This window comes from Microtus oregoni, unplaced genomic scaffold (assembly GCF_018167655.1).
Source record: "Microtus oregoni isolate MIOR12 unplaced genomic scaffold, Mior012 000027F_ref0000203, whole genome shotgun sequence".
In the NCBI taxonomy this organism is placed as follows: Eukaryota; Metazoa; Chordata; class Mammalia; order Rodentia; family Cricetidae; genus Microtus; species Microtus oregoni.
In genome coordinates, this window is record NW_024543086.1 from 29,879,549 (window position 1) to 29,901,211 (window position 21,663).

The following is a 21,663-nucleotide window of genomic DNA, read 5'->3' on the forward strand; positions in this document are numbered from 1 at the left end:
TCCTTTACCTTTCCACCCATCCATTTATCCATTCATCTATCCATTTAGCTATTAATCTATATATCCATAGATACATACATCCATACATACATCCATTTATCATTCATATATCCATCCATCCTCCATCCATCTAATGGACACTTACTGAATACCCACTTTCTGGCCAACTCTGAGCTAGAACTACAAGAAGACAGTGACAGACACAGATGCAGTTCTTTCCCTCACACGCTGCTAGTCACATATTTGAGGAATAGGTAGGTAACACACAATGAAATGTACAAGAAAATTTATACTAAGCTGAAGCTTGTAAAATTGCCAATATTCAATCATTCATTTTTCAACCTCAAAGATAATATATCAACACAATTGTTATGAATTGGGTTAAGAGGGTGTGCATGGCAGGGGTAAGGAGACAAAAGAGTCTAAGTGTGGCTGCTTCTGTGAGGGACCCAAATGAGACAGGATGCTCCAGGAAACAAAACCAGTCTATCAAAGGCTTTATTATACAGAATTATCAAGTCCCAAATTTGTCAAGCTGCTATCTCAGGTTAAGGCTGAAGGCTGACAGAGAGGATTCTACAGAGCCGGGAAGGACCAGTGCTCAAGTGTCACGACCGTCTGGCAGGAGATCTGTCTGTTGGAGAAAGATCAATCTTTTACTTCATTCAGACCCTTCAATTACTGAACAAGGCCTACCCACCTTACAATGGGAAATCTGTCTTCCTCAGTTTACCAATTCCGTGTTCATCTCCTCCAAGAGCACTCTCTCAGAAGCACCCAGAAAATAATTTTGTCCAGCTTCTTAGCACAGTATGGCCAGATTACTATGGTGCTTATCTTGATGCTCATTGGCTGGCTTATGGACCATCAGTGTTGACATTATCTGGCAGCTTGGGCAAAATATTAGTTATTTTATCTTAGTTATTGAATCAAAAATTTCATTTTAACAAGACTTTCAGATAATCTTGTGTCCTGTACAAGTGCACTGAAGCCAAGCAGAAACCAGAATCATGTGTCAGACCTTTTAGTGTTCGTTTGTTTGGTTTGTGATGAATTGTGGGTCTTTTCCACTGACTCATCACAGGTTTTGACACAGTACTTAAAAATGTTTTAGTAGTACCCCATAATATGCTCATTTTGTTAATTAGTATATGCCAGGACCGATGAACAAATATAAAGTGCATTGTAAAGCATGCATCAGAAAAGATTTGTACTGTGTAGAAGCTGGGAAAATAAACCTTCACTGAAGCTTGCGGTTAGTCGAGATGTCTTCCTACGCCCACTAACCAGTTCCAAGGCACCGTGGACACAAAGAATGATATTCCTCACACACAAATAAATCTACATTTTAAATGTTCTTCTTGAGAGTTTTGATTTTTTTGATGACTTTGTTTAAATCTGAGTGGAGCGATATTGCTTTAACTTTGTAAACAGCTAATGGAGAGTGGAGCTCTCTCCCCTTCTCCCTTCTCTATCTCCCTCTCCCTCCATTTCTGTCTCCATCTTTATCACCTCATTCCCCTTCCCTTTCTTCCCCTTTCTTCTTCCATTCCCCTTCCTATCTCCCTTCTCCCTCTGTTCTTTCTTACCCTTTGCCCTGTTCTGTTTTCACTGGGACTCACTATGCAACCTAGGCTGGCCTTGAACTGTCCCATGTAACCGAGGGTAGCTTCAGAGTTGCCATATTTCTGCCCTGGCAGGAATTCCCATGGCTGGATTGCAGATGTGCACCACCACACCTGGCCTAGCATGTTGTTACTGTTGTTTGTATTAGCAGCCCTGCCTTCAGCCTGTGGTTTTATAGAGGAGAGCTCTTCCTTTAGCCACATGCCTGCTTCATGATCAGCCTGACCTAATGTTTATATTTTACTGTTTACCTTTCCTTTGGGAAACACGTGACTGCAGTAAGGATCCTGGTGAGGGTGTCTCTGGTGGCTGCTCCCTGGTCTTTGGTCTTTACTCCTGCCATCTGCTGTGTGGATCCAGTGCAGAGTGGCATCAATACAGAGAATTGAATTGTTTTCTCATTCTAATGACTTCCCCATCCCAGACCATTGTATGCATTCCCTGGAGTGAGCCAAGCATGTTGTTGATGGTATTCACCCAGAACGTCATGCCTTGGGAATGACTGTTACCTTGTGACTCTGAGGATGGACGGTCACCATTCGCAGTATCCAGAAGCCACCCTGTGCTAGCCAGGCTAAAGGTTGTCACTCCAAACCTTTGCTTTGTTGACCCTGGAAAGCTTAACTGTTTTTGTGCTTTAGGGCTGAACCTGTGGGGAATTTGATAAAAGTATGGCTTTTTTGCTCAAGAAAAAAAAAGCACAAACAAATTTTTCATTCAATTCCAGAAGAGTTCAGCGGTCCTTTGAAGTCCAGGATGAAGAACCCGTTTAGCAGTGAAAAAGGCAAGTTAGGTTAGCAAGGCCCTGTCCTCTGTCTCAGAATTCCCCTTCCCGGAAGCTTTCCTGAGTTTTAGACCATTCATATTGCACAGAGCTAGGAAAGGGTGTGAACTTGCATCTCAGACATTCAGGACTGGGACTCCACTCACTCCTTCACTGAATAGTGGAGCTCATGTGGGCAGTTCCTTACCCTACAAAATGGGTTATGATAGTCTGTGCTTGCGATGCTCCCATTTGCCCCGTTACAGCTTTGTTAGCATGCTTGCCTATTCTTCTCTATGCTCCACCTGACATGCTATTTCCATCCCCTTCACGTGTATGAGCTAAGCTTTCTGTTACTGCAGCAAACATCTGAGCCAATCAACATACACAGAGAAAAGGTTCACCTTGGCTTAGAAGCGTGGAGGTTTCAGGTCACAGTCTGTTGGCCTTGGCAATGAAGCATCATGTCTTGGCAGGAGTGTGTGATGGAGCACAGCTGTTCTCTTTGTGGCCACTAAGGCAAATGGTGAAAAAGGAAGACACCAGGTCCCACAGTACTTTGAGGCCATGTCGCCAATGACCTGAAGACCTCCAACTATCCCTGCCTCTTAAAGTCCCCACCATCATTCACAGTGTTGTGATGGAATCCGAGCCTTTGACATGCATCCCTAAGCCAAGCTGTGGTGTCACATGACCAGCGCATCTCTGCTTCTCAAGTCTCATCTCTTCACAGAAAGCTGTGCTAACAGCTCTCCCCATCTCTCCCACTGAAAAATGCAAGAATCCCCATTAATTTACTCCTGAGCCACTAAGTCTAATGAAGCACTAACTTGGGGTGCTCCCCCAACACCCGTTAGCAGTCAGTTCCCACACAGCCTCTGTAGCCACAATTGTACCTCTCTTTATGAACTGTCTATTCTAGACATGTGCTGTAAACAAAACCACAAACCCGGGCCTTTTTGTGTTTGCTTTCTTTCACTGGCTCTAAGGCTTTCAAGTTTGGTTGGGGGTGTCGGGGGTTCCATTGTTCCTCTTCATGGCCAAATATTATTCCATTTCACACGCTGCACTCTGCTTATTGGCTGAGGAACTTTTGCACTGTTTCTACTTTTTGGCTGTTATGGAAAATGCTGTTTTGGCACCTGGCTCTGTCGGCTGTATCCTTCTTTGTTTGTTTATTTCAGTTCTTGCTTATTTTTATTTAACATATTCATTTTTATTCTCTCCCATAGAATGTAATCTCCAAGAAGGCCACGACCTTTTTCAGCTTGTGCAGTGCTGTGTCCCCAGGGCCTCGTGTCATGCATGGCATACTGTAGACAATAAACGTCTGTTGAATGAACAAATACGTGCAAGCTGTTGTCATTCTCCTGTCTTTCTAATAAATTCCATCCTGGCCTTGGGCTTACAGCCCTGGGTCTCTCTCCCTTCAGACTTCTCCCTAGCTGTGCTTCTTATCACAGCATCTGAACACAACCAAGCCCTCCTCATACAGGGTCTCTGTTGCTCTAGCACAGACCCAGACTTGAACTTGAGCACACGATCAGTGCATGGGGTAGGCTTTCAAAATCACCTCCCATGGGTTCCAGCTCTGCAGTTTCTAATCCTCTGGTTCAGATGGATCTAGAATGTTTAATCATGTTCCTGGATGCTCCTAGCTGTGACCATCACTGTCCTGGTGGGTTGACTTCAGCAGATAGGCTCTGCTGAGCTCCTGGGATCTGTGTGGGCCTCCAAAGCAGTGCCTCTCCCTTCTCTGTCTCCTTTGATGCGGATTCTGAGAATCTACTTGGCTAGGAATGTCTGGGTGTACCCCCTAAGAAAATGGGACAGGGCTTGCTGGTGTGCACCCACTCCTGGCTCAAGAGGAGACCAATACAAAGATGTTCATCGAAGTATTGGTTCCTGGGATTGTTCATAATACCAGAGCTGCACCTACTGGTTTTCACAGAACACCTCCATGCTTGTAGTTGGCACCACTGTGGCTGGCTGGTTCTTCCACCTTGCTAGGGTTGCAGATGGAAACAGCCATCCTTGCAGGTAAGTAGGTAGGGGACTGAGGAGGCTGGGGCACTGTTGTTCTTTAAGATGTGAAATCAGCAGACTGTCAGTTCTCCCCCAGCTGCTCGTGAACAAAGGGGAAAATGGAAGGAAGTTTGAGAAGACCACACATGCAGAGGATTCACACGCTAATAACACTCTACTTCATCTGGTTAAGGGCATTTGCATGTCTCTAAATGCGCATATCATGGAGGGTAGATAAGAGGGGAGATGTGGTGGTGGATCCAGCTGGCTGTTGTCTCTACTCTGTGAAAGTACATCTCATTGTGAAGGTAAATGATATCAGTTGGACTGTGTTCCTATTCTCTTAAAAAGAAAAAAAAAGTAAAAAGGAAAGGTTGGCTCTGTGTTGCACACTGACGTGTGACCTTGAGCAGTTAATTTGCCTCTCAGAACCTTTGTTTACTCTTCTGTAAAGGAATAATACTTTTTGTAAGCCCACAAGATCTATATTCTTCGACTTTGGAAAGGGATGCCATTGCTTTCCATGTTTAGCCTAGTGATTAACTTATGGCAAGGACTGACACCGGGCCATTGCTAAGCAGGAAGTCTGGGCATCTGTGTGAGGCATAAAGAGAAAACCCATTTTCTGGGGTGGAGTCTCACTGCAGGAACTCATCCTCTGACCCCCTCAGCCACCACTGGGTGGACAAGCAGTGGCCTGCACACAGAGTGATTTTTGTAACCTCTGATCCATTGCTTCTGTGTTCTCCTGTCTATCCCTAACTGCAATGGCAGCTCTCTAGAAGGGATGGCTTTGTCTTTTGTCCAATTAGTCTGTGCTGGGCACATGGCAGGTGCACATGGTCTTATTGCGGATGAGCAGAGTTCTGTTCTTTGTTCCTCCAGAGCCCTTGCGGATGTCATGAGGCCACAGGGCCACTGCAACACTGACCACATGGAGAGAGACCTTAACATTGTTGTCCACGTGCAGCATTATGAGAACATGGACACAAGAACCCCCATAAATAATCTCCGTAAGTACGGGTGCACTGGCCACTTCTGCTCCCACCACGCAGCGGCAGTGGTAGCATGGTGGGATTTCCTGGGGCGCGCCTGGGTCAGCAAAGAGCACCTCAAGGTGCGTTAGATTTCTCTGTTCGGCGTGATGCTGAATTTGGCACCTTAATAATTGACTTGGTTGTGTTCTCTGTTAAATAATGATCCACTTGTTTGGTCTCTGTTAAGTACTAGAAGGCTTGACTGCTTCATTGTTGTTGATCTATTTACTTGGTGGTCATGTTTGATTTAGGTTGTTACTAGTTCATGTCGATTGGGTTGTGTGAGCTACTGGTCCATTTTGATGGAGCCACGTGTTAACCAGTTGTTTTATTTGCTTTTACAGGTAGATGTTCTTTTATGTTTCATATCACTTTCAGGGAACAAGTTTAGAATTTTATCTTTTAAAACATAAAATGAGCGTAACAAAAAAGACATATTAACACCTCACATGTGTGCTTAGTGGGGAATGCTGAGTCCTGGCCACAATGATTAGAACTTCCCATGTGAAGTAGAAAAAGACAAGATTTTCTGCGTAAATTGGTAGCATGGGGACCTTGGGAGAGGGTTGAATGGGAGGGGAGAAACAGGGATGGGGAGCAGAGAAAAATCTAGAGCGCAATAAAAATCAATAAAATTTTAAAAAAGAACTTCCCGTGTGTATAGTGGGGGAATGTTGAGCCCTGGTCACCTTGGTTTGGGATGAATATGCTGTTTCTGCAGTAGTAAATTCAGATCTCTCGTTCTGCCGGGAGAAAGGAGCAAGGTGCTTTCATGGCTGTGTTTCAGTAGCTGTTCTACTTCGGTCAGAGCATCCTTGGGTATCCTGGTCTGTGCCCTAGGTCTCCTTTCCTTCCGAAGCTCTGTTCAGACAATACACAACCATGGAGCCTATGCTCGAGTTGGAGCTGGGGAGCAATGGGGTTGTTTGGATCCTGACATATGCACATTACAGTGGTGGACTTTCCTAATAACTATAGTTTCGGTCATCCTACCTCAGAGCAATGTGAAGTTGATGGTTGAACGCAACAGAGGCAGGCAGCGGGAAGGGCGCATCTAACCAACCAAGGCCGTGGAAGCTTTGGGGTCTTGTGCTTTTCCGGGAAGGGCATCCTTTGCTGAAGCTTACACTAAAGCTGCAAGGCTTGTTTATTTGTTGAGACCTGGTTTCGGGTTGTTAGGTGACTTGTCTTCTCTGATTGATGGTGATGATTTTTCATGGTTTTGGAAAGTCTTGTGCTGTGTTGGCAATGACAGTATTCGACACTGCACAGGTGGGAAAATGGGCCACCAACGGGTGCTTCGGGTTTTGTAATATTAAATAACTGTACACCATTTATTGGTGAGCTGGATCATAACACAGTAGTAGAAATCACCACACTGCAGTGCAAAATATAAGAGCATTTGGAACTTTTACGTCCAAATCCTACAGACCCTGTAGTGTTGGCGACTGTGACACGGCAGTTGCTGTACGGGGTCCTGCTTTGGATGGAGTGAATACATGCTCTTCCCAAGTCTGATGAATGTGGACCCGAAACGGTGAACAAATGGAGGCCATCAAGGCAAAGACATGGCGTGGCGTCTATGGCCGTGGAGGGTGTTTGTTAACAGGTTTTCATAGAGTCTTTCTGTCTGTGATTTGAACCATACTGGAGTTGTTCATTGGGCAACAGACTTACCCAGTTTTCCTAGCTGCACATGCGAAAGGTCAGGGAAGGAAAGCTAACTAATTCTGCATTAAAACAGACTTTTGTTTAAAGTTTTCTGAACGTAAATGTAAATGACCAGCGACTGGGGAACTCGGGTACCTGTGGAAGGCCACTTTGGAGTATGTATGATTCTTCCTTGGGTCTTTATTTGTGCCTTGGTGAATGTGTTTTTTAAATACTGGGAGTGGGATCTAGGCCATGCTTGTGTGGGGTGGCATTGTATTAGTGGGCCACATTCCCAGTCTTTTTCTTTTTTCTTTATTTTCTCTTTTTATTTGGAAAACAGGGTTTCACTTATTAATGCCCTGGGTGCCCTTGAGTTCTTCTGTAGCCCAGGCTCACATTGAACTCTAGATTTCCCTGTAGCTGGAATCACAGGCCTCACAAGGCCTGGCTCTGCGGTCTTTGACATCAAAGAGAATATCGTACGAGGGTGTTCCTAGTAGACCTCATGGGAGAATTCCACTAGTGCCGTCACCGCGGTGTGTCTTACAAGAATTGCTACGGGCATTGCTTCCATTTAATCCTGCCAGGTTGACCCAGTCCTTCTCCTCCAAGTTTTCTTGAGAACATCTAAGAACGGTAGGGAGTATATAGCCTTGTAAGTTGAATTCACATTAAAAAGATCAATTGTATGCACAATAGTAGTTAACAGTAAGAATGAGATTCTTTGTAGTGAAATATTTATCTTTTAATTGATTTATAGAAACTTTTTTATATATTTTAGTCACCTAAATGTGTATGTTCAGAAGATGAAATGATCTTGGGAGTTCACTGAGAGTCTAGGTCTACATGATATTAATTATTTACCAGGGGAATAACAAACTGAGCAGTCTCAGAACCCATTTTGACTGATGGAGAAGAAACAGGAGAGGACTCTGATCTGATCATTGCACAATTAGACTAGCCCTTCATAGAATTAGGACAAACCTAATAGAATATAAAACTACTCCCTGGGCATTGTGGGAGCTACGGTGACAAGATGAAAAGACAGATGCGTGCTTTTGCGACATGTCAAGAAGGGAGGATTGTTCTATTTTTAGGTTATTCTTCATTTAATATTCAAGTTGCTGGATTTGACTGTGAATTTGATAGTCTTGGTCTACAGCTCTTTTTTCTCTCTGCTCAACAATTCATATTTCAGGATTAATCTCTGAAGGGCCTCTAGCTAACCCAGGCATGGCAATCCTGGCTCTGGCAGGCCTTGTCCTTGCTCCCATTCCCTCTGCCTTACTGAAAACGGTTAGATTACGTTCCTGCAGCTAGTCCCCACAGTCTACAGTCTATCCCCTTATCTGACCTCGTCCTCCTTCTGAGGCTGACTACCCTGGTCCGGCTACCAAAGTATTAAAGTCCAGCAACCAGAAACCCCCTTTGGCTGCCCTAATTAACCCTCCAATTAAAACCAAACACCTCATTCCAACACAGGGTTTCCCCTTCACCTTTACAAGCTGCCTCCTCTCTATCCAGAGCAGTCCTTTGTCCTCCCTGAACAAACACCCCTCCCCCCTCCCTGTTCCCTTCACCTTCTCCCTTGTACTCTGCCATCTTTGTCTCTTATTCCCTGCCCTTTGTCCCTTTCGGGTAAGTAAATCTCCCTTGTGCGGAGAACTTGGTCCTGAGCCTACACTGATCCCTTCTATCTCATTTTTAATTCTCCCACCATCTCTCTCCTTTTCCTCCCTCCCTTTCTTCCTCCCTCCCTCCCGACCCACCTTTCTTTGAAGCAGATCTTATTTTGTGTCTCAGACTTGCCTTTAGTTTGCAAGCCTCCTGCCTCAGCTTCCTGTGTGCTGGGATTACAGTCCTCTGCCACTATAAGGGACTCTCATCATCTTTTAAACACTGGGACTAGCTCATTTCCTGATTGTCCTTTATGTTTGGGTCAAATGTTAGAGGAGCTAAGGTGCACTGTAGAAATGCAGGTGTTTGGAAGGAGAGGAGGTGGGAGGAGAAAGCTTCATGTGGGAGATATTGTTACCAGTTTTCCCTTATAAATTTCCAAGGGTTGACTGTTCCCTCCATAAAAGGCTGGACTAACTGTCTCTCCACCCCCTCATCCCCCCCCCTCCCGCCGCCACTTAACAAATGTTTCTGTTCTTTCCATGCATCCAGTGGTGTTGTCTGTTTGATGAACAGGGTGCAGATTTTGATGGGATGTTGATTTTCTGCAAACTCTGAACCTTCTGGGTAGCTACATTGTGTCCTGAGAAAGCACCCTGCCTCCCCCTCTGTATCCTTCTGTCTTCCAGAGACCCCTGCCTCCCGTTGAAGTTCACTCTTCCCCAGGATGGGAGGTGTGAGTGAGGGGTTGCTGATACGACCTAGCTGTGTTTCAGCTTAGCTATGTTAATAGTGGCCTTTTTGAAATAAAAGTATTTTTGATATTCTTGTTTACAGAATACTTGCAGAGATTTGTCCTGGAGTTCTGCACACTCTTCATGAACCCTCTTCTCTCAGCATTTTATGTTACTGAGGTTCACTTATCAAAATTCAGGAATCTGTATGGGCAAATTCCTCTTAGCTACACGTTGTTTGACTTTTACCGGTTTCTTTGTATCTCATGATCTGCCCTGGTTGCCACTGTCTCTTTAGTACAACATCCTTTAGTGGCTGAATTTTAGTTGTGTGACATTGTAGCATGCTATGATGAAGAGGGAGAGCAATATTAACTCAGGTACAGGATGTCTTCCAGTGTTTGTAACACCCACATAAAAGCAGCCATCCAGTCAGTGCTGCGGTGAAAATAGTTGCTGCCTGGAATGTGCTTTAGGTCTAGAGCTGTGGGGCAATATGCCCTTATGCTCCGTGCACACGTGCAACTTGGCTTTGGCATTTGGTCCATGGACTCACTTTATCTGTCTATCTATCTATCTATCTATCTATCTATCTATCTATCTATCTATCATTTATCTATTACATGAGTATGCACAGATGTGCTCACCCATGTATGTGCATACAGAGGCCAGAAATCAGCACTGAATGGCTTCTTCTCACTCTCTTTCTTATTTTTTGTGGCAGGATATCTCATTGAGCCTGGCCCTCTCCGTTTGGCTAGGTTGGCTGGTCAGTGACCCTCGGGACCCCCCTCTTTCTCTCAAGCACTAGTGCTGGTCAGTGACCCTGGGACCCCCCTCTTTCTCTCAAGCACTGGTGCTGGTCAGTGACCCTGGGACCCCCCTCTTTCTACCCACCAGCAGTAGGGTCTCAGACCTCACATGCCCAGTTTTTACAGGGGTGCTCGGATCTGAACTTGCATCCTTGTGCCTGTGCAGCAAGCGCTTTACCCTGCCCACTGCTACTACATTGTTATTAATTTTTACATCGTAATCTAAGCAATTGAGGTTTCACCCAGTACTGAGGACAACCAGTGGCAATGTTTTAAATCATGGAATCCACGGCAAAGAACAGGCTCACATTCTGGCTCCATTAAGCCTTCTTCCCAAACGGATTCCTAAAGAAGCAGACACACAACTTAGTGGCGCTCCTGCCTGGGCCCACTCATTGTCCATGTTCACCAAGGTTGGGATGGGGTGCCGTATCCTTGGCTTTTCGAAACTCGTACTACAGTAGATGTTCTCAGATATTTTGTAATATGGAAGGGGCAGTGAGGCCCCAAGGCCTGTGGTTAACACCATTTGATCTCTCCTGTGTTGCAGAAGGTGGGTGTCTCTCTGGGAATGGGCACTTTGAAGGATATGCTAAAGGAACTGAAGGCTCCTTGGGTGCCACAGCAAAGAGCCTCATCCAATTTGTCATCTTGTAACAAGGCCTGATGTTTATTGAGCACTTGCTGTGTGTGTGCCAGGCACTGTGTTAACCCATTAGTACCCCAAACAATTGTCAGGTAGCCGATCCCATGCTGCCTGTGGCTCCGTTCCCCTGAAATGCATTGTGCCCAAGCACACTGTTCCTCAGGCTCCTTACTTGGCAGCCTGACTCTAAACTGTCCCCTCAGCGAGATCTTCTTTTTTATCTCTGGCCTCAAGGCGTCATCTGCTCCCATCTCACCAGGATTTTCTCTGTAGCACATTGTTCCATCTGAAAGTGTCTTGGTTTATCCATCCATCTTGCAGCACATAACAAAACCCGGGAGGAAAGGCCTGTGTGGTCATCTCCCCATTACTGGACTTGCAGCAGCAGCTCTGTGGATGTCTATGCAGTGTAGGTGGCACTGTTATTCACAGTTTCTGGATTAGGAGACTGAGATGGGGGAAAGCTAAAGAATCCACTTAACATTTTGGCTGACAGATGTTTCTAAAGTCCAGAAAGATGGACAGTTGTGGGAGATAATAGATAGACACAATTGGAAAAATGCTGAAAGTCATTGTGTCTGGGTGACAAAATACCCAGGCTTGTGCTTTTCTCAGCATGTGTGTAAAGTGTAAATTAGGGTTAGTGTTAAAGCTGCTTGTGACATTGCAGTGACTCAGCAGAGGAGCCAGGACTCACACCTGGGCAGGTGCATATAATACCTGAGTCTCCCTAGGAGTAGCGGGGCATTAGTGGCTTTTGCATATGTGTGATCAAAATACTGACAGAAGTGACTCAAGAGAAAGGTTTTCCTCACGGCTTCAGAGAGCTTTAGCCCCTGGCTGCAGGAAAGCATTTGGAGAGGCTCAGTCCATGATGGCAGGAACACACAGCAATGGGAATGTATGGCAGAGGCTGCTCACTTGGTGGAGGACCAGGAAGCAGAGAGTGAAGCAGGGACCAGGGGCAGGGTTAGCCCTCAAAGGTCTTCCCCCAGCTAGACCAATCCCCCATGGTTCCACAGCCTCCCTGGATAGAGTCGCTAGCTGGAGGAGGACATTGTGTTAACACAGTAAGATCAATGCCAGCTTCGTTCTTGACGGGGACTGGGTACAGGGCACACAAATGTTGGTCTCTGGTTTGTGAGTCTTGTGGGATCAGCTGTCTGATCGTAGATCAGTTCAGTTGGGCAAGGGGGAGGGTATTCTTGGGTCCTTTAAAGTCTTGGAAGGGATAGATTCTGTAAGTAGGAACATGGGAAGTAGAGGATGAGCAGGAATGGACTTGCTCAGGTTGTCCCCGTTTCCCTAGTATTTAAAAATGTACTATATTCATAGATATTTGCTGGATCGATGCATGCATGAGTGTCTGTCACAAGATTAACAACAATCACAGTGGAAGGCACAATAAAGAGAACTCAGGATTTTAAGGTTTGAAGGAACTTGGCCCATTCCAGTTCAGGTAAGGGTTTAACTCGTATGATGTCACATACACCAACTTGTTCCTGAACTCTAAAAGTTTTTCCTGCTTGCCCCATCTGACTCCAATGACCTGGGACATGCACTGGGGGGAAATAGCAATTAAAGTGATCTGTGCGAGATGACTTCAAGTGGCTTTGTCTTGAGGAATCTGTTTGTCCCTGGTCTCGGTGCTGTTGGAGAGTCTTCAGCATTGGGAAGGTGCTTCTCAAGCCTGTCTAGCAGGAGTATGAGGCAGTGGAGAGAGCAAGTGGAGGGTGTGCACCTCAGAGACAGACAGCTAGCATCTGGACTTCGTCTCTTCACTCACCAGCTGTGTAAGCTTACAAAAGTTAATAGAATTCTCTGAGCCTCTTTTCTATACTACACAAGGAATATTGTAATATGTACCACACGTGATTATGTGAAGATTAAATGTATGAGCATATGTACATATAAGGGGTATAACAACATGCCTGGATACATAAATATCTATTATTGATTTTGTTGCTCATAGAATGATTGACTGTTAGTGCTACAATTATCTGTTCACTAGAGAGCAATGATGTGGATTGAGATGGATTCAATGGGCAATTGTCCATATTGTTTTCATTCTCTGTGTCGGCTGATAGCACAGTGTGTGTGTGTGTGTGTGTGTGTGTGTGTGTGTGTGTGTGTGTGTGACAGAGAGAGAGAGAGAGAGAGAGAGAGAGAGAGAGAGACTAAGAGAGACTGAGAGAGACTGAGATGGATTCAATGGGCAATTGTTCATATTGTTTTTATTCTCTGTGTTGGTTGATAGCACAATGTGTGTGTGTGTGTGTGTGTGTGAGAGAGAGAGAGAGAGAGAGAGAGAGAGAGATTTGTGCATGTACACTGTGTGTGCTGTCAACAAAGAAACAGAGCCTCTACTGGCTAGTTTTGTGTCAACTTGACACAAGATAGAGTCATCCAAGAAGTGAGCCTCAACTGAAAAACTGCCTCCATAAGACCAGGCTGTAGGCAGTCTTAGGGCATTTTCTTAATTAGAAATTGATGGTAGAGGGTTCAGCCAATTGAGAGTGGGGCCATCCCTGGGCTGGTGGCCCTGAGCTCTAAAAGACAGCAGGCTGAGCAAGTCATGAGGATCAAGCAAGTAAGCAGCACTCCTCCATGGCCTCTGCATCAGCTCTTGCCTCCAGGTTCCTGCCCTGTTTCAGTTCCTGTGTTGTAGGAGCTGCAGGGCTACATTCTGCCACCCAGCTCCCGCCACCGGCTAGCTTTACCCGAAATAACAACACACAAACTGTATTCTTTTAAACACTGCTTGGCCCATTATATCTAGCCTCTTCTCAGCTAACTCTCGCACCTGGATTAGCCCATTTCTAATAATGTGTGTAGCACCCCAAGGTGCGCTTACCGGGAAGATTCTAGCCTACGTCCATCCTGGGTCGGAGTTCATTGCGTCTGCTCCAGAGAGGGGAGCATGGCCTCTGAGCTCACTTCCTCTTCATCCCAGCATTCTGTTCTGTTTACTCCACCCACCTATGTTTTAACCTATGAGGACCAAGCAGTTTATTAATTAACCAATGACCTTCCTCCATCATTCCTGTCTAGATTTCCTTTGATGATGAACTGTGATGTGGAAATGTAAGCCAAATAAACCCTTTCCTTCCAAGTTGCCTTGGTGTTTTATCACAACAATAGTGATGGCAACTAAGACAGAGCCTTAAGAGGAAAACAAAAATCACTTTAGGTAAGTTCTTTTCAAAACTTCCTTTCCATGTGAAGGCATATGCTGCCTAATCAGTCTTGCACTGCTTTCCCATGGAAAAAAGTAAAGAAAGCCAAACTGCTCAACCCTTTGTCTGGTTGGGTTTCAAAGACGCCAAGTTTGTGCTCCTCTCATCCGGGGAAGCCTGTGCTTGGACGAAGTTCCTTTGTGAGAACATTTCTGTCCTCATGTCTGCATGAAGAGAGGAGTACATGTGCTACGTGATTGACGGGCTGGAAGGAATCACAAATGAAACAAACACATTTGCATGTCACCTACCAAGTGTGTTCATTTTACTTCCCCCAAGAGCACTGGGAAATAATGGAAATGTGTTTTCAGCAACAATGATCAATGGAGTAACCAGCTCAGGGGCTTTGAGCGACCTGCCAGGGTATAAACTCATATACTGAGCTGAGTGTCTTCACTCTGGCCACATCCTTTCTTATGCTTTTCCGAGGGGCCCTTGCTGTGCATTTTATCAGGGCTATGTTTCTTTTCTCTTTCTTTACCTTAATGATTGACTCTCTAAGAATTATAATATTCAATTATCCTCATCTTTGGAAATAAACTCACTTAAAATGTCACCAATCCTGTTACAGAGCACCAGATATTTCTGACAGTTGTTTACTTGCCTGCAATTAATATTTCCTTTGAATCAACTTCCAATTGGCATTTAAAAATTCCCTCTCTGATCAATGGGAGGTAGACACATGCCCTAGGTTTTCTGTATATCCTCTCAGCTTTACAAGATCATGAGAGAATAAAGCTATTCAGTAATGGCTGGAGCTGCTGGGGGTACCCTGGGAGTAAACAGGATGTCCCCAGAATGTAGGCTACAGAGGAACAGGGACAGCTTTCCCTGAGAAACTGATAAAATTTATTCTGCAAGAAAAATACTCCCCAACAACTTTCCAAGAAAACCGAGGGGGAGGGAGTGGAACACTTTGATATTATTTGTCTTTGAAGGGAGGATTCTGAGCCAAAGAAAACTGGTTTTGAAGGGTTTTTATTTTTCTGTTGCAAATTATATAAAGAAAGGAGCTTTTGTTTGATTAAGATCATAGTGATTTTGGTAGAAAAGTGAGAATAAGAATGCCAACTATGACAGAGGAAGCCTAGATTTCAGAGTCAACTATGTATGGAGAGTTTAATCCAGACTATTTTCTGGCTAGAAGGCTCTCTTCACTCAGCCAGCCTGCTGAGGAGATTAATGTTGATCTTTTGCTTCTTTGGAAATTAACAGCCAACAAAAAATAAGTAATATACTTAATATCATACATACATTAAAATAATTTACAGTAAGTTTTGAGGAAACCTGCCTTAAAAAAAATCCCTGTAAGCATACTCAATAAAGTTAATTACAAGTTGAAAGGAAATCTCATTACATTAGCCTGAGAATTACAGTTAATGAAGCTGACTGTAATCACAATCTGAATATTTCATTAAATGGAGATTCAAAGTCATTAATTTAGGTATTTAGACTGGAGTCTTGAGCTTGCATAGAGAGTGCTGATGTCAATGCCTGTGTTTTGTAAATTTAAATCCAGCTCCCTGGACCTGTGGAAACACACCCAGAGCAGCCCCAGATCTGTCCACAGTGCTGAACCTCTTGACTGTAGTTGCCCAGTTCAAGCCACCTGGCCAGAAATTCTATCTTGGGTTACTTTGGAGCTGGGGAAAACTTTAGTATCATCTTGCCTTTCCTGTGTTCTGACTTCAAAGAGGTCAGGGAATTTACAGAGGAGGAGCCCCAGGGTTTATGCAGTGTGCTAGGTTTACAATTTTCTAATAAAGCAAATTAATTTTCTAATAAAGCAAATTAAGAAGCAATTACTAGCCGGGCGGTGGTGGCGCACGCCTTTAATCCCAGCACTCGGGAGGCAGAGGCAGGCGGATCTCTGTGAGTTCGAGACCAGCCTGGTCTACAGAGCTAGTTCCAGGACAGGCTCCAAAGCCACAGAGAAACCCTGTCTCGAAAAACCAAAAAAAAAAAAAAAAAAAAAAAAAAAGAAGCAATTACTAAATGTTATCTTTATTGTGTCATAAAAGATGTGAGCACTTAAATATCAAACATTTAGGCAAGCGCTAGTTCTCATAACAAAAGCCAAGGCTAAACTGGGCTTTGTGGCACCAGACTTCAGTTCCAGCATTCTATAGGAGGTAGGTTCAGTGCCAGCCTGTGCAAGGAAACAGGACTCTGTCCCAACACCCACCACTCCCACCAAACAAAACATAGGTAAAAACAAGGCCAAAGCCTAAACCAAGTGAAATTAACATCATGTAGAACTTAGGTTTCTATGAATTTACTACTCTTTCCTTTTTTGCCTCTCTCTCTCTCTCTCTCTCTCTCTCTCTCTCTCATCTATCTATCTATCTATCTATCTATCTACCTATCTATCTATCTCTATTGATCTATCATCTATCCATGAATCTTTCAATTAATTGAAAATGAGTATGTGGGCTTGCATTTTGCCTGTTTGATCATCAAATGAGTATTTGTTATTTACTAAATTCTAGGCATTGTGGCTTGGGGTTAGTTATAAAGAAATTATCATTGTGTTTCTACACACTATTATTGTAGGATATTTGTACACTGTGTGAAGATACGTTGTTGGGATTGGTTTAATAAAGAGCTGAATGGCCAAGCTAGGCAGGAAGTATATGTGGGGCTTCTTAAATGCAAAATACACAGGGTGTCTGGATCACTGACTTTGATTTTTTTGCTAATATACAAAAACCAATAGCTACTGAGAGACACTGTATTATGGAAACTGCTAAATCTAACCAACCTTTATATATATATTTTTAAAAGTGTCTTAACTTCAAAATGAAAGTCAGAAAATATGTTACATTGTGAGAGAGGTTATACCTTTGTTTCCAAGAAAACAAAAAGTTATGTTTATCTTCAAAATAATCAGTTTTGATTAGGGGAGACCTGAAAATCTTGGCTACAGACATAACAAAATAAGCCAAGAAAGACTACAGGACAGGTGCTTTATATGCTGATACTTCTACATGGGAGCAGCACTAAGACTGGTTCAGACATGATAAATCTTGATGGTGACAGAGTCCTCATGACTTATTATTACATGCCATCCTTTTATATGGCAAGTACAGAGGTTTGGTTAAGCAGTCTAAATAGTTAAATAGTTGGGGGATGTTTCTTACCTGCTCAAACATAGAAGAAAGAAATAATCTTTAACTGACTTATACACACTGCATGTTGCTGCATACTCATGGTAATGCAGACACACACACACACACACACACACACACTACATTTAAAAGTTTGTGTGTTTCAGGAACAAAGGATAAGACACCAATAAAGACAAGTAGCCCAGGTGATCCAGTCTCTCAGAATGCCTCTGCTGCAGTTTCTTTAAAATTCTAAATGTATAACAGCTTCAAAGCTGCTAGCTGAGATGGTCCAGCCTCACAGACCATCCAGACAAGTCTTCAGACAAGCCCTAAACTGTCCCATCACATAGAGACTAAGCAAAAAACAATAGCTGTGCCAGAACTTAACCATCATCTCAATTTTCTTAGGGTCCCCTAAAGATGTCATTGCCCTCAAACAGGAGGAAACAGTTTAGAGAATGTGACACCCACATTCCCAAGAGGTGGGGTGGATGGTTTTTGGTCATTCCTTGGGCTATGGCTATTTGTCCTTATTTAGTGGGGGGTGGTTACAAGCTGTAATTGTTAATGGTCAGAAAAAAAAGCTGAACAAAGGAAATTAGACTTAGGGTTCTCTTTCTGAAGGGAAAGAGGAACATAGTATGAAAAAGATGGGGTAAAAGGGTAGAATGCTGAGTCTACTTTTGAACAACCACTAGTCTCAAATATGTTACACTGTTGTGGATTTTTATACATTGATACAAATTTAAGGTTATTTTGTTATACTGTATATATGTTTCTACTCTTGTTTAAGATATTGTACCTGTTCAGCTCATTAAAAAATGTAATGTACAGTTTTAGTCCTTAATAGCTATTATTATAAATCATTTAGGATAATTAAGAAATGCAGGTTAGTAGTTAGTCATCTATAACAATCAAGCTTGTAGTCATGTTAGTTATGTGTCATGGTCATATAGAAATATATTTTAGATGGATAGTTGATCTTCAGACACTTCAGAGACCTACAAAATATGCCTTAAATTTTTTTTTTGAATAATATAAGCTTCTCATGACAGTAAGGCACATCTGCTCCTGGCAGTACCAGTTTACTTCAAAAAGGATGATGAACATCAAAGAACCTCCTCATGGAGTTTACTTTCAATGTGGCAAGGTTATCCACTTGGCAAGATACTGCTTTTTCCTTGACTGCCTACAGTATGCTGTTCAAACTGAACAGGCAGGATACTAAAGAAAGTGACTACAGAACTTTGCCAAGACAAGGTAGTACAGTCCTTCAAAATTCCTGCTTCACAGAAAACTTTGTTGATATTTTAAGTCTGTAGGTCAAAGATGGTTGCCCCAACATTACAATGGGAATTTGGGGTGACTGTGCAAGCAGCCAGATGTCTCTGGCATTTCTCTGCACTTCCTGTTTAATCAGGTAATACTATATTCTTCTTGGATATCTGATGGGGATTTATGACTAGATAGTATACAGTTTTCCTTGTTACCAAATTCAGAAATAAAAACTTTTTTAAGAGATATAAAGTTTATAAAGTTGAGAAATGTGAAAGCTTATGTTAGATAAATCTAAGAAGATGTTTTTAGATATAAAAAGATACTTTTAGGATGGTAATACAAGTTATGCTAGGAAATGTTTTAGGTATAAAACTTTAAATTCATCAATCTAAGATGAATAATAGAGCATTATCTCTGAATATGCCAAATTAAAAATGGACTAGACATTGTGAATATAATTCTCACTTGATAATTGTTTTTTATTGTATGCCATTTTACTGTGTTAGAATTAAATTTTCCTTATTTAGACAAAAGAGGGGAATGTTGTGGGCTATTTATACACTGTGTGAAGATATATTGCTGTGATTGGTTTTATAAAGAGCTGAATGACCAATAGCTAGGCAAGAGATATAGGCTGGATTTCTGGGCAGAGAAAGGAAGTAGGAGAAGATAATTGAGGCACACAAGAAATGCCAGAAGACACAGAGAGGAAACGGGACATACAAAATGGAAGAAAGGTGAAGCCATGTACTAGAATGTAGATAAATATAATTGTGTTTATTTAGCATTGAAGATTACCAATCTAATAATTCTTTGGTGATAGCTGACAAAGAAATTGCATAAGTATATTGACAAAACTGTTTCACTAGGAACTCTTCTGATAAACTTAGAGGTGACCAGGCCCAGATGCCAAGCTCTTAATTTAAAGCATGCTTTAACTGTGCCAGAATTGCCTCCACCCCATGGGACTTAGGCTTGCTACATTTCCCAAACTATTGTTGTGGTGTGAATATAGAATGCCCCCCACATCCTCATGTTAAAGTTTTAACATTTGATCTTCGCCATATGACTCTATTTTAGAAGGTTGTGGAACTTTTTGGAGGAGTGGTGTGGTGGTTTGGAAGAAAATGGCACTGTTAGGAGGTGTGGCTTTGTTGGAGGAAGTGTGCCACTGTGGAGGTGGGCTTTGAGGGTTCATTTATGTTCAAGCCTCACCCAGTGAGACAGTTCACTTCCTGTTACCTGCATTCCTGTTACTCCAGCATCCTGTCTGTCTGCATGCTGTCGTGGCCCAGCATGAGGACAACAGATCACACCTCTGAACTGTGGAAGTGAGCATTGAGGCTTTAGGTTCTCTGATACTTCCTGTCTGCTCTACCCTTCATATTCCAGCAAGACGTGAGTCTCAGCTGACCCCTGCTGCCATGGTCTCTCTGTGGCCCTGACTTCCCTTCATGATGGACTGCCCCCTTCTAAACTTTATAGCCCATGAAAAGCCTCCCTTGAGTTCTTCTAGGCAAGGGTGTTGTCACAGCAACATGAAGAGTAGCAAACACCTGCTCTCTCTTACAATGCTTGCTTTGTGCAAAGCTTCTGTGCAGAGCTGCCTTGCGGGAACCTGCTCCCAGAACTTACCATTTACCTTCCTCACAGCCCATGCCACTATCAAAACTCATATCTCTTCCTATCAAAAACACCAGGCTTCTTTGTCTGACTCATTCCCCACTGTATCCCCAATTCCTGGTGTATAGTAGATGCTTTGTAGAAAAAAACTGTTGGGTGAATGATTGTTGTCATATTACAATACTGGGCACATTTTATCAAGTGCATTGCTTCGACTTGTTTTCTTTGTGAATCTGCTGGAGTGTTTCTTCTTGTGGACTAAATTTTTGCATTGTATCTGAGTTTAGTAAATGTTAAGTCATGTGCCAAGAGAAGTTGCTGTGTACCTTGAAAAGCTCATGAGTCTATTCTGACGTTGCTGGCAGTTAGGAAATGTCACACAAAGGCAGTGTTTCCCAAGTTTAATCCACTGATTCAATCACAATTGATTTTTTTCCAGTAGTATTTCCCTCAATTTCATTTTGTTTCTGTGTCTCATGATGTTCAATCCATGCCAGTTCTCGATCATATTAGTGTCAAAGCAAACTAAAGAGGGAATTGGGTGTGTTTAATATTTATGAAATGACTATGTTGTGTTGATATGAATAATAAAAAACTTATCTTTGGAGAGACAAAGTAACCTTAATAATCCTCTACTTAGGATCACAATATTGATTTTAATGTGTTGCCAAACAGACTATCTGTGATGGCTATGTTTCACATTTAATTATTGTAGTCTGCTGGGATGCTGTGGTGGCACATGCCTTCAGTCCTAACACCCAGGAAGCAGAGGCAGGCAGATCTCTGAGTATGAGACCAGCCTGGCCTACAGAATGAGTTCCAGGACAGCCAGGGTTACACAGAGAGACCCTGTCTCGAAATAGAACAACAAAAAATTATTACAGTTTAAAGAAATTTACAACTCATGGGGTGGAGATATCCAGATGAAGGGAAGTGAAAGCCCACAGCATGCACACAGGTCAGCTCTGAATCTCGGCTGGATGCTTGCCCAATGGCAAACCCTAAGCTTTGGTTACCAGTGGTTAGAATGGAATGTTTAGAGAACTGGCTTCTTTGCTGGGGATCAGTGTTTTCCGGCTTCCCAATGCTATGATCCTGTAATACTGCTCCTCATGCTGTGCTGGCCCAATCATAAAATTATCTCATTGTGACTTTATAACTGTCATTTTCTACTGTCATGAATTGTAACATAAATATCTGATATGCAGGATATCTGTTGTGCAATCTCAAAGGGCCAACACCTATAGGCTGAGAACTACTGCTGTAGATGGAGGGAGGGAAGTAAACCCTCTTGAAGGCATTTCTTTATTGTGTTTTATTTTTGAGTTTTGATTAGCATATACTAATTATGCATATTTGTCTTGTAATGATATTTTCATACATATCTGACTACTTTGATCACATTCACCCACATTGTCTCTCCTCTCTGTCTGTCCTCCTGATTCCCTTCCTCTTCCCAACAGTCTCCCTTAATTTGGACATCTGTTTGAGAAACAATTAGCT

At 43.0% G+C, this 21,663-nt stretch overlaps 1 protein-coding gene across 2 annotated transcripts in view; it reads left to right on the forward strand.

The window, feature by feature from the left end:
* Shisa9 (shisa family member 9) overlaps positions 1-21,663 on the forward strand; it is a 313,031-nt gene that overhangs the window by 8,104 nt on the left and 283,264 nt on the right. For both annotated transcript variants that reach the window (XM_041676321.1, XM_041676322.1), the window contains exon 2: positions 5,300-5,427. In XM_041676321.1, coding sequence (XP_041532255.1) covers positions 5,300-5,427 — 128 coding nt within the window. The remainder of the gene's footprint in view (positions 1-5,299; positions 5,428-21,663) is intronic.